The sequence below is a fragment of the Athene noctua genome, chromosome 7, assembly GCF_965140245.1.
Source record: "Athene noctua chromosome 7, bAthNoc1.hap1.1, whole genome shotgun sequence".
In the NCBI taxonomy this organism is placed as follows: domain Eukaryota; kingdom Metazoa; phylum Chordata; class Aves; order Strigiformes; family Strigidae; genus Athene; species Athene noctua.
In genome coordinates, this window is record NC_134043.1 from 22,442,421 (window position 1) to 22,469,676 (window position 27,256).

Sequence of the window (27,256 nt, forward strand, 5' to 3'; positions counted from 1 at the left end):
TGCCACTTATTAGGCCTAGCATAAAGGACACAGCCAGCATAAAGATGAACCAATAACCAAATTGTATTTGATACAAAAGGGTCAGTACATGGGTGAGCGCTCAGGGTACAAACAACTCAGATTATACATAATCGACATCAATCCCACTTACCCCAACAACGACACCACACAACCAACAATGGGTAGAATAAATGGTGAAATGCAGTTTCCCATAGAAGGGATGGGAGACAACCGAGTCAATAAACCAAATACATAAGACCAAGGAAGCCACATACTGAATCTCCACACAGCCGGCACTTACAAAAGCCAGACCTGACTGGAGCCCAGTCCCAGGGAGGCGGGAGGTCCTTCCCCAACAGGAAACTCTGCAAAGTGCATCCACCTCACAGACAGACACTGCCCCTGCCTGCAAGGGGTCCCAGCTTTTATCCCTAAGTGGGACACCTGACCCTTGTTTACTTAATGCGGGACACCTGGGGCACATTTACCCAATGGCTCTGTCTGCCAGGCCGGCACCACCCTGGAGGGAAGCTTAAAGGTAAACTCACCACCCCTTTGTGAAGGGCTGTGGGAATCACCCATATGTCAAACTTAATTCGGGGCTTGGGGTTGAAACCCCAGCATTTCAGAGATAAAGTAGCTGAGTTCAATGGATAGCAAAGCAGATCTCCCCCATGAGAATTAGTGGATGAGATACTGAGTTTGCATTAGCTGAATTTTCTGAACTGATCGCTATTCTGAAAGATCTCAGCTTCTATACTTGATCACTAGCCTACTGCTTCATCTCTCACACTTAATGAATCTTGATTCTTCTGCAGAAGGTAACAGCAGTGAGTTCAAAAGGAGGCAGCAAAAATGCTCACCCTGAAAAATTTAAGTCAAATGTTCATTCTTGTAGGTGAAACAGGGATCAAAGTGACTCATCTCCAGTAGACAATCCTAATGATCCTCTTCCTGCCTCTCCATCCTCCATGTCATATACAGTTTTTGTGTATTTAAATTTTATTTCCCATATATCCCATCTCCATTACATTAATTTTCACAGGGAAAACACACTGCTTTGCTATCTGTTGCACTACTATGTGGTTGCACTTTTCAAGAACACATCCCCAGCAGACAGTGGGGTGTGCCTTTCTGAGCTTCTATTGTTTGCTGGTGTCAACATGATGGTTTTATAAGAAGCAACTAGCAGACTGTTGAAAGTAGACGATTACTAGTAACAAGGGCAGTCTTTCCTCTCCTAAACTACTTACTGTTACGAATGACACGTTGGCAGTAGCGCTCATGAAACCAAGGGATGTGAAACTCCGGACATTCCAGACAGACTGCTCTGTTCAATTTCATGAGGTGCAAGCGGACCCTCTGCTTTAGGGTATCGGGCAGGACTGAGTTAAACAAAATAATAAGGTGTGAACTGAAATGTAAGAAATGCAACATGTTGAACTAAATGGCTACCTCTGAATTCTTTAATAGAGATGCAAATATCTGTATACTATGGTGCTTATAAAATTCATGCTGCAGAATCTTAGAAAGGTTCTCAAAATCCCTGAGGAAAAAATGAAAAATAACCATTTTGCTCAATATTAAGAACAACAGCAAGACAAAAGAAAGAAGAAATTTAAACTCTCTTCTACCATTTAACTTTTAATGAAGTGGTTGAAGGTCAAATGGCAACAGTATATTGATAGCGAACAACGTACAGGTAGATATGAAGGAAACAGTCAAACACAGACCCTTATTTAGAGACAAGAGACTGGCAGGATTCATTTCTTGCAGACAAGAATCCCACATTATTTCTTGAGCTTTGTGAATATTTCTAGTAATAAATACCACACTCAGGTAATTTTATTTTCAATAAAACTGGAGAATTATTAAATACTGAGTGCAGTAAGTTGACTATAAAATTTATTTTAAAGGACCTTCTCCCATCTGCAATACAAGTCTGTACTTTTAAGATAAACCACAAACTTTTGTTCATTCCTTCCCTTTTAGCACTTAAATGATGACTAGATTATATAGAGGGGTCTTTCAAGATGGAATTTCAAACAATGGAATAATTTAAAGAGTAACTCTACTTTTAAAGTCATATACAGGTTCACAATTCCATTTTATGCCAAATGCTACATAATCACATTCATCAGTGAGCTATATCTACCTTCAAGTTGAGTATCCAATTTGCTTAGGAAAAAAACATTAAATATCCTCATTATCAGAACTGGAGGAAAATACCCAGCCACTGCCAAAACATGACCAAGCAGCACCAAGTGGTGAGTTTCAAAACAACCTTTAAAAAACAGACAGAAATCCATATTAACATGACATAAAGCTGAAAGGATTTGCAATGCCCTCTCCCTGGCCTCCCAAATCATCCAGGTTCCTCTCTTAGTGTACTAAATGAACACAAAGGCAGATTAAGGACTACCTCTGCTAACTGCACCAAGGCGTAAGGTAACTCTTGCCAGGTCTTTGCAGGAGGAAACTACTTAGTCTTAAAAAAGGTAACTCCACAATATCTCAGTAGAAAGCAAATTTTCATAGTTCTGTCAGTCTGTATCATCAGTCAAATAAAACTGTCTCTACACATTTCCTCCACAACTCGGCCATTTCTTTGTAATGAAAATCAAAAAATGTATCTTGTCCCCAAATGATGATCCCTTGGGGAACACCGCAACAACTCTATTCAGTAACAACACAGCAAATTAATCTGAATTTTCCCTTGCTTTTTATTATGCTCAAGATCCCCTGCTAGTCCCTTATCAACAGTAATTTTTAAAGGGTGAAATGAATCTAGAAAACCCAACAGAAACATACACTGAATCTTCGTTTTGTTTTAACCCCGGTAGGCAGAGTATTAGTGGTAACATACAGACACACTTTTTTCTTTGCTTAAAAATAAAAAAGCCATTCTATTCCCATTTTTATTTAGTACAAATATCTTCCAATGATACTAATTTATTTGGTGTCAGAATATCTTTGTCAAATGCACTTACTCAAGTTAGAAGTAAGATGTTGGATACAACTCTCAAAGAACTCTTCAGTGGCAGGAGGGTTGTAATTCAGAGCAGAGAAAAGGAAGAGAATAAAATAGATTTCAAAGGGGTGAATCTGGAAAAAAGACATCCTAAATTAAGTCATGGCAAAATATCCTAATACTGCTTTATAATCAAAAAGGGTTTTATAATTCATTCAGAATTGGGACGCTTAATGAGCTATTTTCTCAATTTTCCTGAAGAAAAATATTAAAAAATTAAAATGCAGAAATCATTAGAATTGCAGCTATGTCTAAAACTTAAAATCTGTTTCATGTAGATCCAAGTGTTTCCGTATACTTAAAGAAGCTTTTATAAAGGTTTCCCATTAAATGCTCTTAAAGAAACTAAACTGTCCTAGAATAAAATCAAAGATCTATATAAATACCAGGTTGAGAAGGAGAAAAAAAAAGATAGCAAGAAAACGCAGTAATTTTGACAAAAAAGACAGGCTACTGAGGAAATCTCCACAAGAATGAGTAATGTAAAAATATACACTGTGCGATGTGATTATTTGCAAAGAAGTTTAAAAAAATTATTTAAGATTGGCAAATTTAAAGCTGAATGAAAAGGATTATGGTTGACTTAACAGTGACTGAACAATAAAAAAAGAAAGGAAAATTAAAGACAAGTAAGTGCAAAACAGCTTTGAGTGAACACAGAAAAAGATGAGCTCCAAATCAGGTATACTGAAGAAAAGTCTTAGGAACACTGTTGTGGATTGTGCTCTGAAACACATTAACTACTTTCTTATTGAGTAACTTGCACAGCAGATAGAAAGAAAAACAGTAATACCTTGTCTATATTTTCAACAGTCACCGAAGCTATTCTGTCAAGTAATGAAGGACAACAGTAGTTTGTTTTCATGAGAAAAGAAGACAGCTGTATTACGTTTGCCCACGTTATTTGGTCTATCAAGCGTTGACACATGGCCATAGCTTCCTCATTCATGACTTCTTCAAACCACTCTCCATTCACATGTGTAAGTTCTTCCAACAGAAGATTTAAGCTGTTGGCTTTCTGAAGCCTCTGAAATCCACAGTCATTTAGTTTTTGCAGAAGCTGTACACATAGCTCTGAACTGTTTTGCCAGTGCAACTGGTCACAATGATTCCATTTGACAAGAGCTGTAGCAATGCAATTCAAATGATGGAGCCTGCATTGAGGCAGAACTGCTGCTGCTTTGTTTATGATGATTTCCTCCACTTGAAAGGGAGGAAGCATAGCCAGAACATGAATTATTGCAGCAGTATCAGCAGGTACAACACTAGATTTTAAAAAACTGGGAGAAAGCAATAAAAACAAACCATCAGTATTAACAAAGTGAAAATGTTTAAAAAAACAAATTAATTACATGCATGAAAAAATATTTTAAACTTCAAAAGCTGCGCACCAAATATAAAGTAAGTAGAATATTAATGACACAGTAGAAATTCACAGTTAGTGACTACCTTTTCATTGAGATTAACTTCTTCCTTATAATTTATTCAAAACTGAAAAAGGGAAGAAGACAAGGGAGCATCTCAGTCAGCTGGTGAGGCTTCAAGTGTTACTGGTCAACACAGGAGTCCTTACTAAGGGGCAGAAGGTCCACCTTTGTTAATGGAGGGAGTCTGCAGGTTTCTGGACCTGGGCAATTTCTGTGATTCCTGTCCTGGGGAGCACCAGGTTCTGAGGTGCCTGAGGAACATGAAGGCATCATCCACAAAAAACACATACAGCCAGGGCACTGCACTCCTATAGAGGCTGAGCAATGGAAGCAACAGTGGCAGATCCCTTCTCCCACAATTCCAGAAATAGCTTCCTCTTCTGTGTTGCAACTGTACAACCCTGAGAACTAACTAGACAGTTCATCAAAAGAACAGTACTTCTGCTTCACACTTTTACTCTTCCCAACCATGGCATTCTTAACATATATTTTTCATTACTTGTTTCTTCAAACATCAGAGACAACATTCATACCTGCCCCTCCTATAAAGTACCACTCAAAATTTCCTGTTCAGTGTCATTATATTGCAGAGGCCAAGGGGCAAAATAAAAAGGTATCTCTTTTTAAAAGGTATCTATTAGCAGACACTAATGGGTCTATAATCAAGACAATATCCACTTCCTATCCTCTGATTTACGTGTTTAATAGAATCAAAAACTTTTAACAGTTTGCTACTTCTTTGTATTTTATGGAACGAAACCAACTGAACATCTTATCTTGTTATTAAAAATATTAAGCAGACAACTGTTTAATACTTAAATAGCTACATTTCCAAGAATACACACTTACCCAAATAGCAACATTTTTAGTTTGGCAAACAGCTCCAGATTGTGACAACGCAACACCACCAAGTACTGTGTTAACTTTACCAACTGTAATACATGATAGCTATCCAAGTGTTTGTGCAGAACAGAAGTCATTCTGAATGCAAAGAGAAAAAGATGACATGGTATTATGCTAATACAGAAGATAATACAAAACCCAAAATCCCACATGAAGAAGGGGTGTCCTGTAGTGCACACTACCTAGGTGGAGGGTTACATACACCCGTTCTCCTCCTCACCCCAGTTTTGACAGTGTTCCACTGAGACATAGCAGCCTCTCTCTACATAGTGAGCTGCAAACTTAAAGCCCTCCTCACAGCAAAATGGCTATTTCACTCTAATAATGGTCAGAGTGGACCAAGAATGGGATAAACTAGAACAGCATCACCAGCTTCAGCACCACTGTACTCACTCACATGATAGTGGTTGCTACAGCTATGTTGGTCTAAAGCTGCAAGAGGTGACTAGGTTTGCAGGGAAAAAGAATACCTTAAGACCTTTAGTGAGATTCAGGGAGAAGCAGCATGAATTCACCTCATCTTCCCTTTAAAACCACTCTGCTCCACAGTACTACTTGTCCTTTTTCTCCCAAGGATCTATTTGCTTTGTACAACTACATTCAATCCAGTTATTGCTCTCAATTTGCATTTAACTGTTGCATCTGTGACATATCCGATAATACAACTTCTGTGCCCAAAACCTCACCTGCTTTTCCATTCTTTGTGTGAAATATATTACCTCTCCCTATAAACAATGTTCAGTGCGCAACTGCAGAAAATCTGGCCCAGGTTCTTAAAGATGCTAGACTTAATAGCTCAAAGTAGGGCACAATGACTTTTGAAGAAACAATGCACATCAGTAACAGGATCACCTAGATAGGACACATCAATTTACTATATGCTCAATTGTCTCACCAGCTTACAGTAATTGTGAGAGGCTAATTTTACTCAAATAGGATCACATATTTTTAAATAAGCAAAAATTATATTACATTAACATGGTAGGGTTGAAATGTCCTCCTATGAAATTCCTAAACTGCCTCAATTATTTCTGGGTCAAGCTGTGATATTCTAAACCATGTAATAGCCAATTATATACAGTTTATATGCATTTGTCTGCAAGTGACATGCTCTCCACTCCCAACATACTAGGTATTATATAGTTTTCCATACTAAATGGAAATAGTTTACCCAGAGAATACAACCTCTTAGTAGTATCAAAAAAATTACTTTTTGAGTAGATGAGAATCTCTGCATTTCATTTTCTGCATCGTCTTCAGTATTACCAATACTTGGTGACAGCTAAATTCTTCTGCCATGCGCACTGCAGTTACTAGCAATCTAAACAGGAAAAGAAAATATCTGTTTTCCAGAGAAAAGCAGTGAAAGTCTCCAGCAAGGACTGAAGCCATTTTATTTGTCTAGGAGGGAAAGAACCAATAGACTACTTCAGGAAATACAGGAAAACAAATTCCCCCAAACTAGACACCTTTGTTCTGTGGACCCTTCTTCTAAACAGTTGATCTGTACAGCACAGATAGAGATGTGTGTCAGATCAGTACATATTGTTCTGATGCTAGAAAACAGCGAGTCCAACAATTCTCAAAGTTGACAAGAAATAGGGAAGGAACTCTAAGACCCTAAACAATTCACAGATAACAAAATCAAACATGAGTTGAATAGGTTCTGTGGCAAATAAAGCCAATGACTTTTTCTACATCAAATGATTGTCACTGAAAATCAAATAAATTTAGAAAAAAATCTAGGAAAAGCTTTTGGAACTAAGTCAGCTATGGCAAAACCAACAGGCTTGCAGTATATTCGTATCTCCAAATAAAGGCAAATGTTCATGAAGAAAAGTCTGAAAATATGACTAATTGTAATTAATACAGCAAATTGTGCCTAAAACTGCAGACTTTGAGAGACCCATGACTAATACCACCTCCAAATAGGATTTTGTAGCACAAGAAAAACAAGCAGAGAAAAATCTGCCACACAATACTATGCTCCAATTGCTAAATAAATGCTGAAGTGTTCCTTGCTGATGACCTTTCATACAGAATAGGATGTACAGCAAACTGGGATAGGGCAAGACTCAGTCTGTTTCAGCTACTGCCAGTCTTAAAAAGGAAAAAGCAACACACACCACTGCATACATTTCTCAGCGGAAAGAGAAAAGTTTTTTACTACCATCCACTGTGAAAGGAAGACCGTAGTCTAAGAGACAGATCTGAATGTTGGTCTCGTTTAACAGCATTCACATACCCCTTGATTACTGGATCCAGCTTTCTATGCAACTGTTTCAAGGCAATCTGCTATGAATGACTATTTCCAGAGTGAAATAATACGTTGCTACAAAATTACAACTAGGAATCCTAATGCTCAGCTCACAGATAGGCTCACAAATTCCTCCAAAACACGGTACATTTTTAATTTCTGTGCAAGACTACGTATATATCATAAATAAGACAAATTTGTTAACAAACTTACCTTTCTCTTACTGTGGATCCTGCAAGAGGTGCAAGAGTAAAAAATAATTTTGCAAAGGTTTCAGGATCATCATAATCATCTATAGCTTCAGACAGCAGCTGTTTAGCAACCAAGCGGAATTCAGCACTGTCAAAACCCAGCTGCTCATAGAGTCCAAAAATATGACTAATACTGTGTACATCAAGACGGGAGGTATTTTTAAGGAAAATCTTGTTGCACCTTTCTAGCAATGGATGATATCGCAGTTTAACATTTTGAAGAAATTGTAGTATTCTTTTGGCATAGCTGAAGTGGACTCCCTTTTCTTCCAAGAGCTGTCCAGCCTTCTGTAGCAATCGATCTCGAAAACTCTGTGAGATAACATCACATATGCTGATCATCAAAACCGACAAGATCCTAAAAAATTAAAAAGATTTTACACTTACACATTGAACATGGTAAGTCATAAATTTTAGATTTCTTAAATAAACTACGCAAAGAAGGGAACATTAGTCAGGGTGTTGCTGGCTTCTGCATAAAAAGGAATTTTAAATCTAGAGCAGAGAAAACAGCTGAGCAAAACCCATTTCTCCTACTAAAGTCAAAATTCTGCTTTCAGTGAATTTCTGAAACGACTGGGATTTTGCAACCATCCCTTACAAAGTTGTATGTGATGAGAGCATTTGCCTAAGGCAAGACCCTGACTTGCCTGATTCAAATTTGCAAAAAGATCTTTTATGTTCTGTGGAAGCTAAAGAAACTCAAAAAATTCTCAAGTGACAGATGGGGAGAAGAGTCATTGTCACTCCTAAAGAAAGAATCCCTTCCTTGGGGAATAAAACTTATGACCACAGGGAGAGTCATTTCTATAAAGAAATGCAGTTCCATTCAATGAGTTTCATAAGCAGGCTCCTCACATCCACAAAAATAAGTGTTGGGACTGCTGGTGCAGTATAACGCAGAAAAAAGGAAGAGCAGCCTTTGCTATAATGGCCCAGGGGAAACAGAGGAAAGAAAAAGAAGCTTGGACTTCTTTGACTAAGGCCAGGTTTTAAGTAATTTTAATATTAGGGTAATGCATTAATATGCTAGCATGACATGCTAGCAAAAGAACTGACCAAAAAAACCCCCACCTCTTAAATAAAAATAACATTGTTTTAAGACTCCTTATTGCTATTCACAATAGGAAACTAAATCCATGTCATAGTAGAGACACTATCAATGTCAAGGAAGAAAAAAAACCTTCTGATGAGTCAATAGCCTCTAAATTCTCAAAAAAGTCCATGCAAAATTTAGAATCAGGATAAAGCAATACTTGCCATTTTTCCACTGTAAGTAGAACATTAGTTTTAATTGTTTAAATTGGTTATAAATAAATTATTTGCAAAATCATTGGGAAAATGCATTCCCCTAAGCAAACCTGTCCATGAAAAATCAGTGCACAAATACAAATCACATCTTTCCCACAAACCCCAAACTGAGGAAAAGCCACCTTCAGTTGAGAAAAAAGTTCAGCAAAGGCAGGCCAGTAATTGTGACATATTGCTTCTCCTGCTACTCAAATTCTTTCTGACACTTACCTTATATCCTGTATGGAATCCAGTTTCATGTCCACAATCTGAGCTACTTTGCCAATTACGGGACTGAAACGTCTGTGTTGCTTGTATAAACACAGTGCAAATTTAGACAGAGCTGGCCAACTAAGCCTGTCAAGACATCAAAGAAAGACAAGAGTACTCACCTTTTATTTCTAGTGAATAACTAAAGAAAAAAAAATCTACTTCAACAATTATATAAAAGACAAGGTTATATTCAAATTACAAAACAAGGGAACAAAATATCTAAGCATTTTTTATTTGGTCATCTATAGTGATACCTTGGACTTAGTCAAAACACCTAGGTATTTCATATTAAAGCATATTGTGCATATGGAGCTCTACAAAAATCAGTTCTTCATTTAATCAAATCAGTGTAAGAAATCTAGAAAGATCATGTTCTCAAGCAATGATGTGAAATAGCCAAAATGAATGCAAGCTATTTATTACCTGAATGTCATTTATTCAAGCTACACTGAATTTACTTATTTGTCAAGATGCCCCAGGTGTTAAACTGGGAGAGGCAATTCTGTGATGCTGGTGCCAAGACCGACACTAGCTTCTGCCATTAATCTGAGATTAAAGAATGACAACTGCAATATCCAAAACAAACAAAAAAAAAAGTCCAAACAACCCAAAAAACAATAACCACAACAAACCGCAAAAAGGAAAAATGTTGATCTTTTAATACAAAAGGTCTTTACTAAAATTGAGATGAGCAGGGTTCTAACAACCATTTACGAGTTGGACAGCAAGCACCAAGATAAAACCGTAAAATATTAAACCTGCAATTTACTTCAAACACATAAATATACATGGACAACAAATTTCAAAATCTTGTGTTGGTCCCTGTCGTTCAGTATTTGAATCTCTGAAGCATTTGTGTACTAAAGTCCATCAATACTCAAGGCCACCACATGTGCATTTCCAAAACTTTCAAAAATACAACTGACATTTAAAATACTTAGTGTTTAAAACATCTTGTAAATACTCTTTGAGAGCTCAGTGTAGCCTCACATGAAGCAAATCATGCTTGCAACTTGTACTTTTCACAAAGCATAGTAGAACAGTACTTGCCTTTCTAATCTCTTCCATGCTTCTGTAACAAGCACTTCTGCTAGAGAATCGTGGTCTTCAACATTGAGTCTTCAGAAGAAACAAATAATAGTTTGAAGTTTGCTTCAAAAGTTATAAAGAAATAAGACACGTCCTTTCACTATTTATCATAATGTTTTGCTTTTCCATTGCTCCTTCCATTCAAACTGATTATAAACATTTGTGTATTAATAACTGTAACTCAGTTTACTGGGAGAGCAAAATAGATTCTGCCTGCATCTCAAAAACTGAGTCACAGGACGTTGTCTGTGTCACACAGTCAGAATACAGAAGGTGGAACAGAGCAGTCTCCCAATCTCCTTATAGGATGGCTTTGTAGGAAAAATTCCATCTCTTTTTATTACCAAATACAAAAACGTATAGATGTGGAATTCAACAGAATCCTGCTTACCTCAGAATACTATATAGGATGTCCACTATGGCCTCATCTTCCATGTGTTCCACTGTTTTTTCTGCTAAAATGCAAAGGGTAAGAAACTGGGAGTGATTTCTTACATAGTCACTAGTTCTTAAGAGAAGAGGTCTCTTCTTTTGCAATTCCCACAGCAGGTTCAATGCAATTCCCACATGTTTTTCAGAAAGCCTGGCCTTGTTCCTTCCAACAAGGCTGAACACTTCATCTTCGTGGGTGCAGCTATTTATCTGGCTCAAAAGCAGATCACTACTCAGAGTCCGAGCTTGGTAATGGCTCAGCATAAACAAGCAAACCCGCCTCAAACAAAGCATTTTGCTATGTCTACCAGCTATCTTTGAAATGTCCAGAAAGTCTTCTCTTTCACTTTTCACAGTAAAGCATGTTGTTACAAAGAACAAACTCAGGTAAATGAAAAATAGAAGATCATTTTTCTTTCATCCTGTATGGTCACTGTATTAAGAAGAATTCAATTCTGAGGCACCTGTAATGAGACAGAATTAGTGTTTAGGTACGGTCATAACTCTAGCTACAAATCAACATCTGTACTTTTTAATGTTCTGAATAAGGTAAGCTTAAGAAGATCTTACAACCTGGATTATTCTCAGAGAAGCTCCCAACAATGAACATTGACATGCCCACAAGCACTAAGAAAAGTTAGTCCACTTGGTCAGTTTTCAGATTTAGAAGACTGCCTTTAAAAGGCAGATGTGCTATCATGCCACTACTGAGAAGGCAAAGCTGAGCTCTGCAGTACAACTATTGGTGGTAAAAGGAAGTGAGACAGCAAGACTGAGCTGGCATCACTGGACTCCTCCAGCTCTGTATGTACACCCATCCCACAGTGGTATCTAGTGTATACTGTCTATAAGCGTCTCCCAGAGTTTTCTTTCAGCTCTCCTCTCTTTAGTATGTGGTCTGCATCTTGCAAATGCATGAAAACTTTGGTATATGGCTTCTAGTCAGGAAGGCTGACCACCTTTGTAATACAGGACATCAACCGGTCACAACGCATCAGCTGAAATCACCCACTGAACAAAAGAAAGGCAACCTAATTTCCCAAATTATAGTGGAAGCTACAGCCCTATCTACTGAAATTTGCTAAGAATTAATTTGTTTTCTTAACATATCCCCCAATTTGTACACAGTGCTAACAACTATGTATTTATTTTACAACCTACAAAATTGGTTCCAAGCTGTGGAACACAGACCACTGGTGGTAAATGTCATGGTACACCAAAAAAGACGTATCAAACTCCCTTAACTCAGAGATCATGGGAAAGTCTAGAAGTCTTGCTTTAGGAGATATAATCATTAACAACTAAAATTATCAACATGCTATACTGTCAAAAAACTTGAATGCTCTTCAGCTGTAGGCATGATACCATCAGTGTAACATTATCAAGGTGATGGCAGCAGCAGACACTAGGTCTACTAAGAAAGAAAAAAACGTATTTGAGCAGTCTATGTAAAGTACTGAAATCATTCTATGATAGCTGGATTTCTTTTGATGTCTGCCCAATCAGCTTCAGAGAATAAGAAATTATATGACATATTGTACTACACTGCTGTTGCTGACACCGGGGCAGATACAAGGAAAGCTAAAATGAAGTAATTTTAATTTATGATGTTATAATATGAAATGTTTTCTTCCTTATGCAAAATGAAAGTATCCAAAAATAGGAGGACAATTTTTCCAGATATTAAGTATCTTTTATAATAATGAGTTGCTTTGTAGTCCCTTTTCAGAGATTGCTTTTATTGCTTCTTCCATACGGTAGTTGTCTCTACAAAGAATTTATTCCATTGTATCACTGAGAAAAGTTGTGTGACAGTATTTATTTCATGTAATCTCCATAAAAAGTATTTCTGGCTTTTCCCTTAGTATGCAGCCACACACTTTTAGAAGTATCTGGGACTTCTTACAAAATTGTATAATGTGTATTAAACAAGCTAAAATACAGATCAAAGGTTGGTCAAGTCACTGTTAAATGACAATGTAGTAATATTCCACAAAGTCTCAGGTACTAAATTAACTACATTTACCAGACCATTTCACAATTTTTTTACCCACAGATTTTCCAGTTAATTAAAAATACTTTTTCTGTTCCCTTTTGCCATGTAGATGCATGTAGATGGAGCAAATCAGATACAGTGACAATAATCAAAAGCGTAAGTGTTTGACTGTTCCACCACCAGCTTCTAAGCAGAAGCTGCAACACAAAGTTACCAGAATTATTTAACTACACAAACTACCTAAAGAGGAAAAAAAAAAAGCATTTCCTCTCTAATGATGTGATAGTAAAGTAGAGCTTGAAAGCCAGCACAAATATTTAACCTTTTTGTATGCCCATGTCTGGAGTCCTAGCTGCAAACAAACAGCTTTTTTTTCTTAATCCTGTTTTAGAGAACTAAGACAGCATCAGACAAATACCTTTAAGAGAAGACTGATATATTTAAACTTGGTTTTAAGATTTCATGTGCTGTACTACAGAATATTAAGCAAAGGCATTTTATTAGTTTATTTTTGTCTTGCTTACTGTTCCTCTATTTTCATATGTCTATCTGATGGAAAAAATAATTACAGTATCAATTCACACTTATTCCCCATAGCACTGGCATGCTAAGATGCCAGAAGACGGGATGAAGTAGATACCTGAAGAGAACATAAAAACTTCAGACTCAAATAATTTCCTTGTGAGCCTGGGTATCACATCCTTTCCCTCTCATACTGCAGTGGACCTTGCTGCCCCCTGTCCTAATGACCGGGAACCAGGATCTCTATCTACAACAGTCTGCTGGAAGTTTCCAAGTATTTCTCTTTCTGGAAGGTATTTAGCAGATACCAATGATTTACCACAAACTTGTATGCAATTTTAAACTGTAATTAATTATAATATCTTATGAAATCAATAGGAAACTGATGTTTTGAAACTTACATAGATTAAAAATAGGTAATTTGTATCTACTTAAAGAACTATTTCTAAAGCGTTCTGCTTAGCATGCAAAATACACACTAAAAGGATAAAAAAATCTTTAAAATAATTTCCTATCAGTTGAGGCACAATAAGCATTTTCAAGGCTGTATTACAAACCCCAAGTGAGCCAGGAAGTCTTCCACAAAGGAGAAAATGTGGACACCCGTCACTCCCCAAGCAAACACGGTATTAACGATTTTACATAACACAGTGTTAAGGTGCGGTATAGCGCGGTTTTCCCCCGTCTGCCAGAGTCACCTCAGTTTCCGTGGGCAGCACAACATCTCTGTCACGGGGCTTCCAGCAGCGGCCTACCTCCAGTCCTCTCCTGTCCCGCCCTTGCCTTGCGCCGCAGCGCCGGGGCTGCCTCCGCGCCGCGCTGCTGCGGGCCCACCCACGGGAAACCCGCCTGCTCCGCCTGCGACCGCCGCCTCCTTCCCCGCGGAGACACGCCGACCCAGAAGGACGCGCAGCAGGAGCGGGAGAAGGGGCCGAGCCGCCACACAGGCCGCAGAGCGGCGGCGGCCGGGGCTCCGCTGCCCCCAGCCACACGCGGGGGCAAAAGCGCAGCCTTAGGCTCGTTTCCCGCCACCGCCCGGCGCTCCCTCGGCCCCGTCTGGCCTAACTAACGGCGGCTGCCTGAAGCGCGAACGCTCCGCGAGGAAGAGGGCACTGCCATGCTCGGCAGGAGGAACCGCCTCGTCCTGCCGCGGGAGCGGTCCTGGGCCGCGGCCCCAGCCCGCCCGTGCCGGCAGCCGCCGCCGCAGTACAGCGGGGGGGCGGCGCTGCCCCGGCCGTGGCCCGGCCCGCCCTCTCCTCACGCCCGCGGAGAGACGGCGGCGGGCGCAGCCTAGCCGCCGCCATCCCAAAGCTGCGGCCCCGGCGGAGCACCGGCGAGGCGCGGGGTGTCTGCCAGCCAGGGCTATTGAGACGGCCAAGTGCAGCCCCCAGCCAGGTTAAGTAAGAAAACAAAGGACTCGGTGTCGTCTGCTCAACTTCTGAGAGCTCCCTGCGCCTGCAGAACGCAACTCGAGAAGCCCTTCACTTACTTTCCTGTAAGACCCTTCCTGCACTCAAGCCGCAGGTGGATAATGCTCACTCAAAACAAGCGCGAGGTTTAGCCTCGGTCCTCCATGTGCCTCAGCCCCAAGACGTAGCATTTCCCATGAGCTGAGATGTGAGGAAGGAAGGCGAAAGTCCAGCCAGTTAGACCTTCCAAAGGAAATAAAAATATTTTAAAAGTTCCAAGGTCATCCAGATTGTTGAAGTCATATTAATAAAACCAACATTTATATAACACATTCTGAAGGGGAAAAAAAAGTCTTCCCTGCCCAGAAAAATCACAAAGTTCAGGAAGGGTGAAGTTAGCGCGCTTTTTTTGTTGTTTTGCAAAAAAATAAAAAAGGTAAAAATGTATGAGTTATAGAACACAAATCTAACATATGTCGCAACATGTATATTGCTTATGTTGTATACATATAGTTCCAGGTCATCTTTCTGGACCTTTTCTCACCACCATTGATAATAACAAAGACATTTAGCTAGAACAGTAACCATCTCAGATTGTTCTGAAATTCTGTCTAAAATCACAACCAGGACTATTACCACAACCAATTTTGACTAGCTGTTTTGCAGCTATCAAAGGTTTGGGGTTTTTTACTTTTTATTTGTTGTTGACTATACGTACATCATATATTGGACGCTTGTGAATATGGAACTCTAATAAAATAGCCCCTATTTTATTAATTGTAGGTCTGTAGTGTTTTAGAAAAACAGCACATAAATTTTTTAACTGGACTTGTAACAATTTTTCTAACTAAAATTGGCAACTGGAACAGCTCCTGTAGCCTTTTGCTAGCAAATCCAGATGGCCATAGTTATTATGGTCTACACAGGCATGCTAGGAACAAAGTCAGATCCAAACCCTGTCAGGTGATGTCCAAGGGTGGCACTTACGTCTTTCAAAAATCTCAGGCCTTGTGCAAACTCACACAAGAACTCCAAGGCACCTGATCTCCCGCTTTAGAGAACTATTCCATGTTCATACGAAGGGAACTTCTGCAAATCATATGGTTTTTCATCAACAAGATGCTGAACTCTTTGCTTTTGACCTGTCAAGTACAATTGGATGTAATCAATTAATAATGCCTAAAACTATTTAAAAATGCTAGATAAAATTACCTTAAATTTTAAGTTAGACACATAGAGGAAGAAAGTAAGATTTATCAAAGCATGCTGTACTGAAGCCAGTGTTGATTTACTGAAGTCCAGTCACCAGCTTCACCGGGATTTCAGAACTCACAGGGGTAAGGTGTTTTATTTTTTTTTTCCAGAAATTGATAAGGAGAAAATTTGTTTTCCTGCTTTCAACAGACTTCTCAAAGCCAGTCCAGGACTTCCATTACCTCCTGTTGCGACTACTAACCCCTATACCCACTGGTCTGAATTCAAACCCTTCAAAGGAGGTACATACTTCTGTGTAAGGCTTCGTTTTTGAAGGTGCTCACAGCTTTATGCGTTATCATAAACTTTCATGCCCCTATTTTTAAGATAAACTGCAATTAACTTTGAATGGCAATACAGATACATGGGATAGGATTACCAGGAACCTTTTTTTTCATACAGTTGTTCTAATCTCCCATTCTAGCTCTTCACGACCCTGAACGACGTGTGCCAGGTACTGCTGGAGTAACCCGAAGCCCTTCCAGTACGGTTTCGGACATCTCATTTACCAATCCCTTGGCAGTTTTCCGGGCTCTTCGCTGAGCCACCCACCCGCGTCCCGCGGCAGGGAAGGCGGGCACAAGCCCCGGACACGTCTGGTTGGAAAGCCCTCGTTGTACCTGCAGACGCAAGGCGGAGGCCTCCGGCCGCTCCAGCACCACCGGCGCCTTCCCGCGCAGCGCCCAGCTCCCCTCAGGCGGCGGGGCGAGGGGGCCGGCGCCGGCGGCGGGGCCGAGGCGGCTGCAGCCGCCCCGGCAGGCCGGGCGGCGGGAGGGGGCGGAGCGCCTCTGACGAGCTGGAGGAGGCGGGCGCCCCCCCTTCCCCCAACCGCCTGGGCTCCTTCCGAGCGGCCCCCGCCGCTGGGCAGGGCTGTACCGCAGCCGGCGAGCCCCGCCACCCTTCCCGGGCCGGGGTGCCGCTTCTCCAGTCTCCGCGGCCCCCCTCCCCGCCCCCCGCCGCGCCGCCCCCGGGGTCGCCCCCTCCCGCCCTTCCCTTCCACTGACGCAGTCTGTGCCGCACCAGCTCTAACATGGCGGCGAGGCGCTGAGGAGCGCGGGGCGACGCGGGCCGCGAGCGGGGTGAGTGCCGGCGCCGCTGCCGGGCGCCGCCGGGGTCCGGCGCGGTCGCCATGCGGCCGAGCGAGGGCCGCGGCCCAGGCCACGGCGTGGGGAGCCGAGGGCTCGGGGCGGGTGGAGGTCGCGGGGCCTGAACCTCGGTCACGGACGGGGGTGGGAGCCCCGGCCCCTCCCCGGCCCGCCGAGGGGACTGCCCCGGCCCGGCCTGGCCGCCGCTCCGGGGCGGGCGTGGGGCGGCGGCGGCCGCCCGCGCCGGCTCCCCGCGCACACACGCCCCCTCGCAAGGCCCGGTGGCCCATGTGCGGGGGGCGGGCGGGCCGCGGCCGGGGCGGCCGGCGCTTCCCTGAGGGGGCGCCGGGGGCGTCCCAGGTGAGGGTCACCCCCGAGAGGAACGGGGGGTGTGCGAGGCTGCGAGCGGGGCCCGAAGGCGGGCGGGAGCAGGAGGGGTGGGTGAGGCGGCGGACGGGGCCTGGCGAAAATTGGGCCAGGTGGTGGGGTCCGGGAGGGCGGGTATCGCCTCTCCGCAGCCGCACGATCCGCGGGTCTGCCTGCCCGCCGCCAGCGCCCGGGTCGGCCGCTCGGGTGCTGCTCGGTGCCTGCTCGGGAGTTTGAATGAGTCCTTCCTCCTCCCCTAGAAGGCGAAGTAACCGGGCTGTCTGCGTGCCACATGTTCTCCTCCCCTCTGCAGGCCTCTTCTAGGGTAGTGGAGCCTACAGGAGCTTCCATGGCTGGCAGGAGGGTCCTCAGCGCCTCTCTTGTAAGGATTTCCTAAGGCACCTCAGAGATTTTTACGAGAGATGAGTTTCAGGCTCATTTTGTTTGCAGCCACGACCAAACTCCTGTGTATATGTGATCGTACTCGGAGTCGTTGAGGCTTTGAAGGAGAGAGGCTTAGGAGAAAAAGAAATAGTTTATTGAAGCTGGGGACAAAATAATCTATTGTAGTGCTAAACGTTGCTGTACAACTAAGTTACAATTAGAAAAGTGCCTTCTATAATGATGATAAATACGCCACTTTTGCTGGTAGTAGCCTAATAGTTGATTGGTTAGGTTAATTATTTTTTAGTAATCATCAGAGACCTGTTTCAAAAAGAACATAAAATCCGTTTTCTAATGTGTATGCTTTCTTCTGAGAGAAAATTTTGTTTTTCATGGTTTTGTTCTATAGTGCATGCAGAAGAGGCTGTTCTTCAGACAGGGATAAATGTTTTTAGTTTTGGTGGGGCTTTTTTTCTTTATCTTTTCTCCCCCATTTTGGTTCACTACTCCCATTCACTAATGCATTAGGGTCCAGCATGACTCAAATTCATAGTTGCTACCATGATAAAAATGGGATAAAAATGTGGGAATAACATGATTTATGAAGCATTAGTTTATCTAAACTCTCAGAGCTTGATTTACCACGTTTTAAAAATTACTTATAAAGATTTTAGAAAAAGCATAGTTTCCTGTATATGAAGTAGATCTGAAGGGGAACATAACGTAGGATACCAACATCAATAATTGTTTGAGAGCACCCTTTGGGACTGTATGTCTTAATAAGACTTCCCATTTTTCCGGTCCTTTTCTGTGAAATAGAAACTTTTTTAAGTTAGCTAAGTAGTCATCCAAGCTGTTATCAAAAGAAGATTCCCTGCCTCCCCCTTAGGATCACAGAAGATCTGTGGATTATGAGGGAACTGGGAGTGAATAATATGTACTGCAGTGGAGGATTTTAGCGTGCTGCAGCATGGTGCCTCCACTACCAGTTCATGCCCCCACGTCATGTGCATTTAGGAGCCATTTTCCATTTGGAAGCAGAGTCACTGAATGCCAGGGAGCAAACCTGGCCATTTTCTAATGGAGTGAGTTTTAGGTGGGGGGCAGGGAAGGGATCTAGAGCTAAAATAATAGAGAAGGGAGAACAGGAGAATAAAAGATGGTAGAACAGGTGGGTTTTGGTTGTGGTTGGCAAATACAGGTCAGCATTAAGAACTGGTTGCATGGTCTGTTGCATTCTCATCTTCAGCAACAGGGGTAGGAAGGGATACCACTTCTGAAACTTAGTTCGGAGATCCTAATGGTAAATGGCTTGGAGATTACACTAGACTCTTTAAAAGATTTTTTCCTTTTCATACAATGTTAGGACTTGCCTTTTCTTAGCATTTTATAAGTTTCAGAATATAATTGCATGGTTTCAGACCTATGCTAATCCACTTTCTGGTTACAAATAGTAGAACCGAAATGGCCACATTTCTCCACTGCTTCTGGGAGAGCCATCTGGGCAAGTGCCATCAAAGGCACTTGTGCACAGACCTGAGAGAAAAGTATTTTTTCACAAATCTTAACAGAAAAAAAAAAAGTAGTTTCTGCATAAATTAGATAATAAGAAATTATGATTGACACGACAACAAAGTTTTTTTACTTGCTATTGACAGTAGCGTGGTTAGATATTTTAACATTTTTTTCATTGTAGGTGTCTCTTTCCTAGAAAAATAAAGGACATGATCTAGTAGGAAGCTATATTTCTGTTTAAATAGTTTGAGAATGTTGCCATCTTGTCAGACGAACGTTATGTTCTCTCAGCTGAGATGTTATAACTAGATGTGCATTCCTTATATGCTTGAGTACAAGAAGACTAAATTCATGTTAATAATTGAAAAAAATAATGCTTAAAGTGATGTAAATGAACTATGCAGTGTAGTAGTGTTAGTATTACTGCATATTTAGTCAGGACCTGCCTGAGGATGGTGTTTTCTTAAATCTCCCTAAGAGAGGGCTCTTGCCTCATGTCCCTGGAAGACAGTGGTTGATATTGCCAGATATCTCGAGATTTTTTATTTTAAGGGGGGGGCAGGAAAATACTTTATCGATAGTCCAAAAAAGGCTTGTAGCATTATTCTAGAGAAGGAGACCTGATAGAAACTGGTCTCAGTCACTTTTTGTGTGGAAAAAAAGTTGAAAGTCTTCTTTGTGGTTAGCTTTTTCCCTCTATGTACCATTAGAAGGAGCAGTCACATTGAAAACCTGTAATATGTCATTTCTGATGATGAGTAGAAGGTCTTCGTGCATAAATTTCATTGACCTGTGTAGAACGCAGGTGCTTTCTTTTCTTAGAGATGCGTTAAGTCCACATGATTGCAGAGACAGCATCCAAAACCTGAAATGTGTTCCACGTGTAGTACCTTATTCCTAAATCTGCTGGCAACAAAAATCCTGTGCTGCTGATTAGTAAAATGAAAAAAAAAAATTTTTTTTAGTTGTCACTGTTGCTGATTAAGAGGTTTTTTTAAATGGGAAAACACAGAGAAGAAGGTGATGGTGTTTGGGGAAAATGCTGAGGAAATGATGGAGATTGAAGGTTGGGCTGGTTGGAATTTTGTTGTTCACACCTTCAGTATCATCCTAACACAAGTGGAAGCTCTGACACAGAAATGGAACTAAGAACAAAATTTCATGTCTTCTATTTTATAATCACAGATTCGTTTCCAGTTTAATCCATACTGGAATGAGCATTTAACATTTTCAGTCTATGGCTCCGCCATCACTTTAAGCTGATATGTGCTGCTGCCAAATCTTTTCTTGGAGGGGGGAGCAAAGGTTAGTTTTTATGCAGCTAGGTGGTTACCTGCATGAAAGCTAAACACGTGGATGTATGAGCCCTCTGTTCTAGTATCAACTCACATTTATATTGGCTTCAGGTGGCTGGAACAACAGCCTTAGTGAGTGTGATACATGCTCAGGATTCACTTTGTGCATTTGCATTTTCTGGACTCAAAAGTTTTGCTTAAAAATATATTTCTGAAGATTGCAGGTGGCTATCCTTGCAATATAAATGTCTTCCTGCATTTGTAGATGTCCTGGAACAAAGTTCTAGTAATGTGAATTTATGTACTTCATGTCATTTGGACATTGAATGAAGACCAGTGCAGAAGATAATTGTAAATTGATGCAAGGAAACAAATACAAAGGCAAGGTCAGGGAGAAATTAAAAATAGAGGAGAGCTGCTGTTGATAGAGAATGAAGGAATATGACACAATATATATTTTTCCTACTGAATCCATGTTTGTTCCAAATCAGTTCTGTCCCATGCAGGGACTGAAACAAATAGGTAGTCCCATGACCCATTCAGCATAGTTAAAAATGAAGGGTTTTTTTTCCCCTCATAAAACTGGGAAATGTTGCTGTATTGCTGCTTCCCATCAGCTCTTGTGAGATGCGTGACACGTTGATTCTTCAGTTGGTGTGCATCTGTGAGCGCTTTGTAGCCCGTCTCAATCAAAAGGAGATAGTTTATATTAAACAGTATTACCAGATTCTTGCTAGCACAGGTGATTTTGAAAAAAATTCCCCAAGATGTATTTTTAAGCATATCAACACATATGAGTGATAATCTCTGGCAGAGAGATGTTTGTGAACAGTTTGGGATGGTTATCTTTTTCCATTGGCACAGATCATTTCAAAGGAGAACAGCTGTCTGCAGCCTGGCCGTGAATTGGCCAGCTTTATCCTGCACATATTTGAACAAAATAATGAGGCTGATGGAGGTGTGAAGGGATGTGAACCCTGACGGACACAGATGGTGATGCATTGGTTATGGATGCAGCTGTTCTGACAAGACTTAAGTATTTTTGGTGTATTTGTCAATAAACACAAATATGTTATAAGATTAATCCCACTTTCAGAAATAAACCAAACAGGCCTCCTTTTTAGATTTATTGAAGTGGTGTTTTGGTTGGTTGGGCGTTTTTTTTGACATAGTTTCTACTTAGACTTAATAAAAGGCCTCAAACAGGAGGTGGTTGAGACTGATGAATGGCTTGAACGTTTCAGGATAGTACTTGGGGTTGTTATATTGTCCTTTCTTACAGAGTTTTAGAAGTCAGACATGAGCTGACTTTTCAAGATTGCCCTTCTGCATAGCACATTTTTGTGTGTATGTAGTAGGCATTTTTTGGGTTGACCTTTAAGTGATACTCCCTTCAGTAGTAAAATTCCATCAAGTGCCAAGTATTGTGGGTTAAGAGTATCCACATTCTAATTGAAAATAAATTTGAAGAGATAAATACACAAGTCAGATAAGCCCTGTTGTTAGCAGATGTATAGTACTATTGAGCTTTACTTATAATTTCCTGATTTTTTTTTTTTTGTATTTTCAAATTGTTTTTCTTTGTTGGTTCTGTATTTAACATTCATACCTCATGTACTTGCTTTTAATATAGACAAGTGTTAAATTATCAGTATGTACAAGATTGTGTTTGGTATTAAATACTACAAATTAATAGTTTATGGATCATTTGTAACTTCATAGTTTTCCCTGTAACACTTCAGGAGATTGTCTGAACTAGTAACTGTGCAAAGGATACTTAAATATATTGGAGAGGAAACTCTCACTTGGCTTCTAGGTAGGTAAGATAAATGTCACTGATATTTTAGCCTGGTTTACTGGGCAACATCATCTTGAGAGTTAGGTATATTCACTTGGCCTGGTGTTTGTCTAGTCAGGGTGTTCATACTGACCAGTTGACATAACTGTAATTTAGAACCAAATGCAGCTGGTGCTTAGGGGATATTATTGGAGGATTTAGATAGACTGCAGGGGACATAGGAGGTAACACTTAGAACAAAGGCTAAACTTATTTTGCTCCACTGTTCATGAGACGATGTAGAGGTAGAAAAACAACAAATTGAGCAAAATTGGTGAGAATAGGGATTTTTGGTAGAATTCTTCCTTCTCTCTCCCACCTTGTTCTCTACAAAACCCAGTTTAAAATTGGCTGATGTAGGTATACTAACATTTATTTTACAGTTTAGCTTTAGTCATTATCAGTGTTTGAAATAAAGTGCCACATACTAAGATAGTTTGCATTTATTTTGACAAAAATACAGTATATAAATGTTAAGGCAAACCTCTACATTTCTCAAGCAAATTGCCTGTAAGGCAGGAGTTAAATCCCTCCTCACTCAAGCCCTACAGCTAAATGTTTGAAGTTTGGGTACAATCGATCGATCAGTTGTGGTACTATTGGCCTTAGATGTCTCAGTTCAGTTAAAACTCTCGGTTCTACCGCCAAACAATATTTATTGTAGCATTTATTCTGCGAGGTTTCCTTGGAAAAAAAATCCCCTCGTCCCTCCGTGCAGCTGTGTAGTCTGTGGTGCTGCTGACAGTGGGAGCTGATGCTGTCTGTTGGCCGGTCTCGGTTCTGAAGGCAGTCTGTCCCCTCTCACCGGGCTCAGCTCCTTCCCCTTGCCCACGCTGCCGCCTTCCTTGTGCTGCCCCAGAGTTTGTGCAGCAGCGTGGTGAGCTGGTCAGCCTTCTGCTAACCCGGCAACATCAAAGTTCTCGGCTACAGGTGTTTCCTCTATTTGTTTGCGTGGCTACAAAATTTGTTGTACTAATAGAAGAGAAATGGTACGTCAGGGAGAGGAGCAAGCAGACCCAGGCAAGGCTGCTGCTTTTGATGAATCTGGCTTGTGTGAATTAATGTATTCGTTACACAGCTAAGAGGATATCCAGTGAGATTCTGAATGTTTGTAAAGTTGTCTCATGCTAAAAATCACATGAATGATAAACTACCGAGTGGTGTTTAATTTAAATCAGACCTGCATTGTTCTTGTGATTTTCACTGTGTAATCTTGGCAAAATGTTAGGAGTGACACTGAGCACAAGTAGAGAGAATATAGACTAACATGATTACACTGCTGTCTTGATTTCTTGTAGTCGCTTGTTCATAAGCTGAGAGTGACAGATGGTGACAATTGAATTTTTCAAGGCTGTTCTGTGGCACAGCTATGAGCGAAACTCTAGGAGAGATGTATGCAGTATGTCAGCTAGATTTGAGTAGTGTTTTCTGGAAATAAAAAATAATTAGAACTGAAAATTTATGGATTATATTTGAAATTCTGGAAAAGGTACTCCAGTCTTACAGATCCTTTTGCCGTCACTTTTTTTTTTTTCTCTTTCTGAAGTAATTCAGAGAAGATGGGGCTTCAGAAAAGAGTATGATGATTGTGCATGATGTTGGAAGGCTGGATATGCAAATGGGATTAAGACATTGCCACTACTAAGTCTACCACTAAACTACGTCCCCAAACACCTTGTCTACATATCTCTTAAATACCGGCAGGGATGGTGACTCAAAAGCAGTGACATAAAGGGAAGAGAAACTATAAAAAGCCAAATTAATTTCACTTAGGAGTAATTGTGGAAGAACTACATATTTGGGGTTTTTTTCACATAGAATGGTTTAGATCCTAATTAGAGCAGCTCCTGATAATTGCAGTGACAGGAATCAAGGAAATGTATTCCTAAGACATTGAATGCTTGTCTCAACATGACAGTATGTTGGTGATTTGTCAAGTTGTAACCATCATAAGTGATTTTCCACTCTTTGACCATTCTCTTTATTTGTGTCAAAAGTTCTGGTACTTCTGAAAGTATGCACACTTGACTTGTGCAGTTATTACTCACCTATAGCAGCTGAAGTTCATCATCCTGGGCTCTTCACCTTTCTGTGGTCCTAGACAAGCAGTATGTGCTCTCTCGAGCAGATGTAGCTCATGTCCCGGGTAATTAATAGTAACAGAGATGAATTGAACTGAGTTGTGGACTGCAGCAGCTGATGTATATTCCTGAGGAGAGCAGGCCTGATCTGAAGCTGGTAACCCTGACCGGAGTGGTGGGTTGGGATGTGGAGATGGCAGCCTCCTCAGCTGCTGACACTGAGCCTAACAGAGATTGCAAACAAATCTTTTTAAGCAGTTGAAAGGCAGTTGTAAAAAGTTGTTTGAGAGCACTCAAGTTGTTTGACCTCAAAGCTGATTTGTCTTTTTCTTCTCTGAAGCTTATTTTACTTGGATCTAGAATTCTAGGATCAGACAACTTCTAAAAATAAGTATGTAAAACATTAGCAAGACTTCCAAGCTTTATTATCCCCATACCTTACAGTATCTTTTCTTTCTGTATTTCCTCATCTAAAGTATGTCACTCAAGTTTGAATTTAATACTATTGCAGTAAACATGAAAAAATAATTCATTTGGGTCTACAAAACATGAAAATGACCTAAAATAGTTTGTGTTTTCTGAACCTTTAGAAATACTTATTTTCAGTATCTTGTTTTTTTGAAGGTTTGCTTTTCTGCAGTTTTTGTTGTCTTTGTAAAATCTCCTACATTGACTTACACACAGTTTCACTACACAAAAGGAAAAACTAAATTTTATTTTCATTACTTACAGTATTTAAACTTTTGAAGCCATGGGAGTAAAGGTCCAGAGACCTCGTTGCTTTTTTGACATAGCCATCAACAATGTACCTGGTAAGAAAATTAAAATATCCATTCAGTAACATGATATTCATAGAAGATATATAAGAATAATACAAATACCAGTTAACTTCATAATAAGTATGGCTCTTTTTTTCTAGCTGGAAGAGTTGTCTTTGAACTGTTTTCAGATGTGTGTCCAAAGACATGTGAGAATTTTCGCTGCCTTTGCACAGGTTTGTAGATTTTAAATTTTATTTACAATTTTTAATGTAATACCATGTTAGCTAGTTTGATGTCTGTGTTATTTTTGCTGACATTTTCTTGCATATAAGTACATAAAACATTAGTTCTTGGTATCTTTAGAGATTTAGCTGATTTCTCATATACATCTGATGTAGAATCAAAGCAGTTATAGCTTTGGCTTAGTATGTTGCAGGGAGTATATACTAATCAACTTTAAATACGGACACACTAAGCTGATTTTCTGTTACTAGCATAGATATTACTGTTCACATTATGTAACATCATCCAGTCTTGAAAGGTAGCCAGTAAGAGGTCAACCATGCAGACTTACTTTTTAGTCTTATGATACTTGGAGGTATTTGAAAGATATTGGGGGTATTCATTAGGTTTTGGGGTGGGTTTTTTACTTCATTATAATTTTTCTTCGATGATGGAGACTGGCAATTTCCACTTCTATTCAAAGTCACATTATTTCTTGAACCAAATACTGAGAAGATTCTCTCCTGGAAGCATTTCCAAACAGAATTATTGTCCTGCGGACTACATGCTTTTGCTGAAAATGCTGGCAGTTTAGTAAAGCTTAAATTTATTATCACAAGAACAATTTTGTGAATACATAAGTAGCATACACACTTTCTGTCTTCAGCATTTTCTGCTTCCTTTCCTTCCAGCTCTGTTGTTTTTCAGGTCAAGGCTCTGTGGCTGTTAATACTGAATCACTCAGCAGTACTAACATGATCTGAATCAGGTGTGGGTGCATAATTACACATGTCAAGTTAGCGAGAACACTTAGTGCACCGTTCATGATGTCTGCAGGAATGTAGGTATTATCTGATCTGACATTAGGTTTACTGGCACAAAATCAGATTATCAAAATTTGTTAGCAAATTTGAACCTTAAAGTGATTCTTTTTAATGGCTGTATGTTACCATGTAACCATAGCATTCCTGATCTGCTATCAACTGCCCAAAAGTCACATTTATTGCATAAAGGTGTTATTCGCTGCTACTGCTTTAAATTTTTGACTTGTCTTTCAGCAGCATTTAAGGTCAGGAACAGATATGGCTAAGTTCATACTTAGAAGCTGACATTCAAAATCAAATTCAGATATTTTGCTGCTTTGATGTGTTTAAGAGTAATGAGGAAAATATATGGGCAGTGTTTATGATACTGATCATCAGCAAATTAATCCAAATTCAAGTTTTGATTTTATTTGTTTTCCTTATTCATTTTTTGGGGGCAGTTTTGCAAAGTATACGATGTCATCTTTAAACAGGGATCAGCAGTTCCATGTTTTCCTGACATATCTATGTTAGGCATATGCCAAGTTAGTGGAACAAATACAGCTTCACATTTATTAATGTTCCTATCAAAAGTGCTTTTCTAGCTGGTCAGATCCATATGGAAACACCAGTCTGTTACAGGTAAGTTCAGAGGCAGCTGCCCTTGACAAAAAGCTGCCAGTTTAATAGCCCAGAATAAGATTATAGGAAGATACAGTCCAGTTGTTTGCCAGCATTGAGAGGAAGAGATCCTTTTCCTTCCAGCATACTCC

General features: G+C 40.3%; 2 protein-coding genes across 7 annotated transcripts in view; one reads left to right on the top strand and one right to left on the bottom strand.

The window, feature by feature from the left end:
* The window catches only part of FASTKD1 (FAST kinase domains 1), a 20,113-nt gene extending 3,271 nt beyond the window's left edge, over positions 1–16,842 (bottom strand). Inside the window, exons 1-13 of one of the 6 annotated variants that reach the window (XM_074910813.1) lie at positions 16,755–16,842; positions 15,868–16,022; positions 14,961–15,123; positions 10,913–11,417; positions 10,483–10,551; positions 9,391–9,516; positions 7,832–8,227; positions 6,572–6,682; positions 5,308–5,439; positions 3,825–4,311; positions 2,991–3,105; positions 2,156–2,284; positions 1,254–1,385 (exon numbers count right to left, since the gene is read on the bottom strand). In XM_074910813.1, coding sequence (XP_074766914.1) covers positions 1,254–1,385; positions 2,156–2,284; positions 2,991–3,105; positions 3,825–4,311; positions 5,308–5,439; positions 6,572–6,682; positions 7,832–8,227; positions 9,391–9,516; positions 10,483–10,551; positions 10,913–11,247 — 2,032 coding nt within the window. In that variant the 5' untranslated portion in view covers positions 11,248–11,417; positions 14,961–15,123; positions 15,868–16,022; positions 16,755–16,842. Of the gene's footprint in view, positions 1–1,253; positions 1,386–2,155; positions 2,285–2,990; positions 3,106–3,824; positions 4,312–5,307; positions 5,440–6,571; positions 6,683–7,831; positions 8,228–9,390; positions 9,517–10,482; positions 10,552–10,912; positions 11,418–14,169; positions 14,615–14,960; positions 15,124–15,867; positions 16,023–16,754 lie in introns of those variants that run through there. The other 5 variants (XM_074910816.1, XM_074910818.1, XM_074910817.1 and 2 more) reach the window with 5 other exon arrangements.
* A 191-nt stretch (positions 16,843–17,033) lies between these two features.
* The window catches only part of PPIG (peptidylprolyl isomerase G), a 32,564-nt gene continuing 22,341 nt past the window's right edge, over positions 17,034–27,256 (top strand). Inside the window, exons 1-3 of the mRNA XM_074910820.1 lie at positions 17,034–17,213; positions 25,430–25,509; positions 25,617–25,691. Coding sequence (XP_074766921.1) covers positions 25,449–25,509; positions 25,617–25,691 — 136 coding nt within the window. The 5' untranslated portion in view covers positions 17,034–17,213; positions 25,430–25,448. The remainder of the gene's footprint in view (positions 17,214–25,429; positions 25,510–25,616; positions 25,692–27,256) is intronic.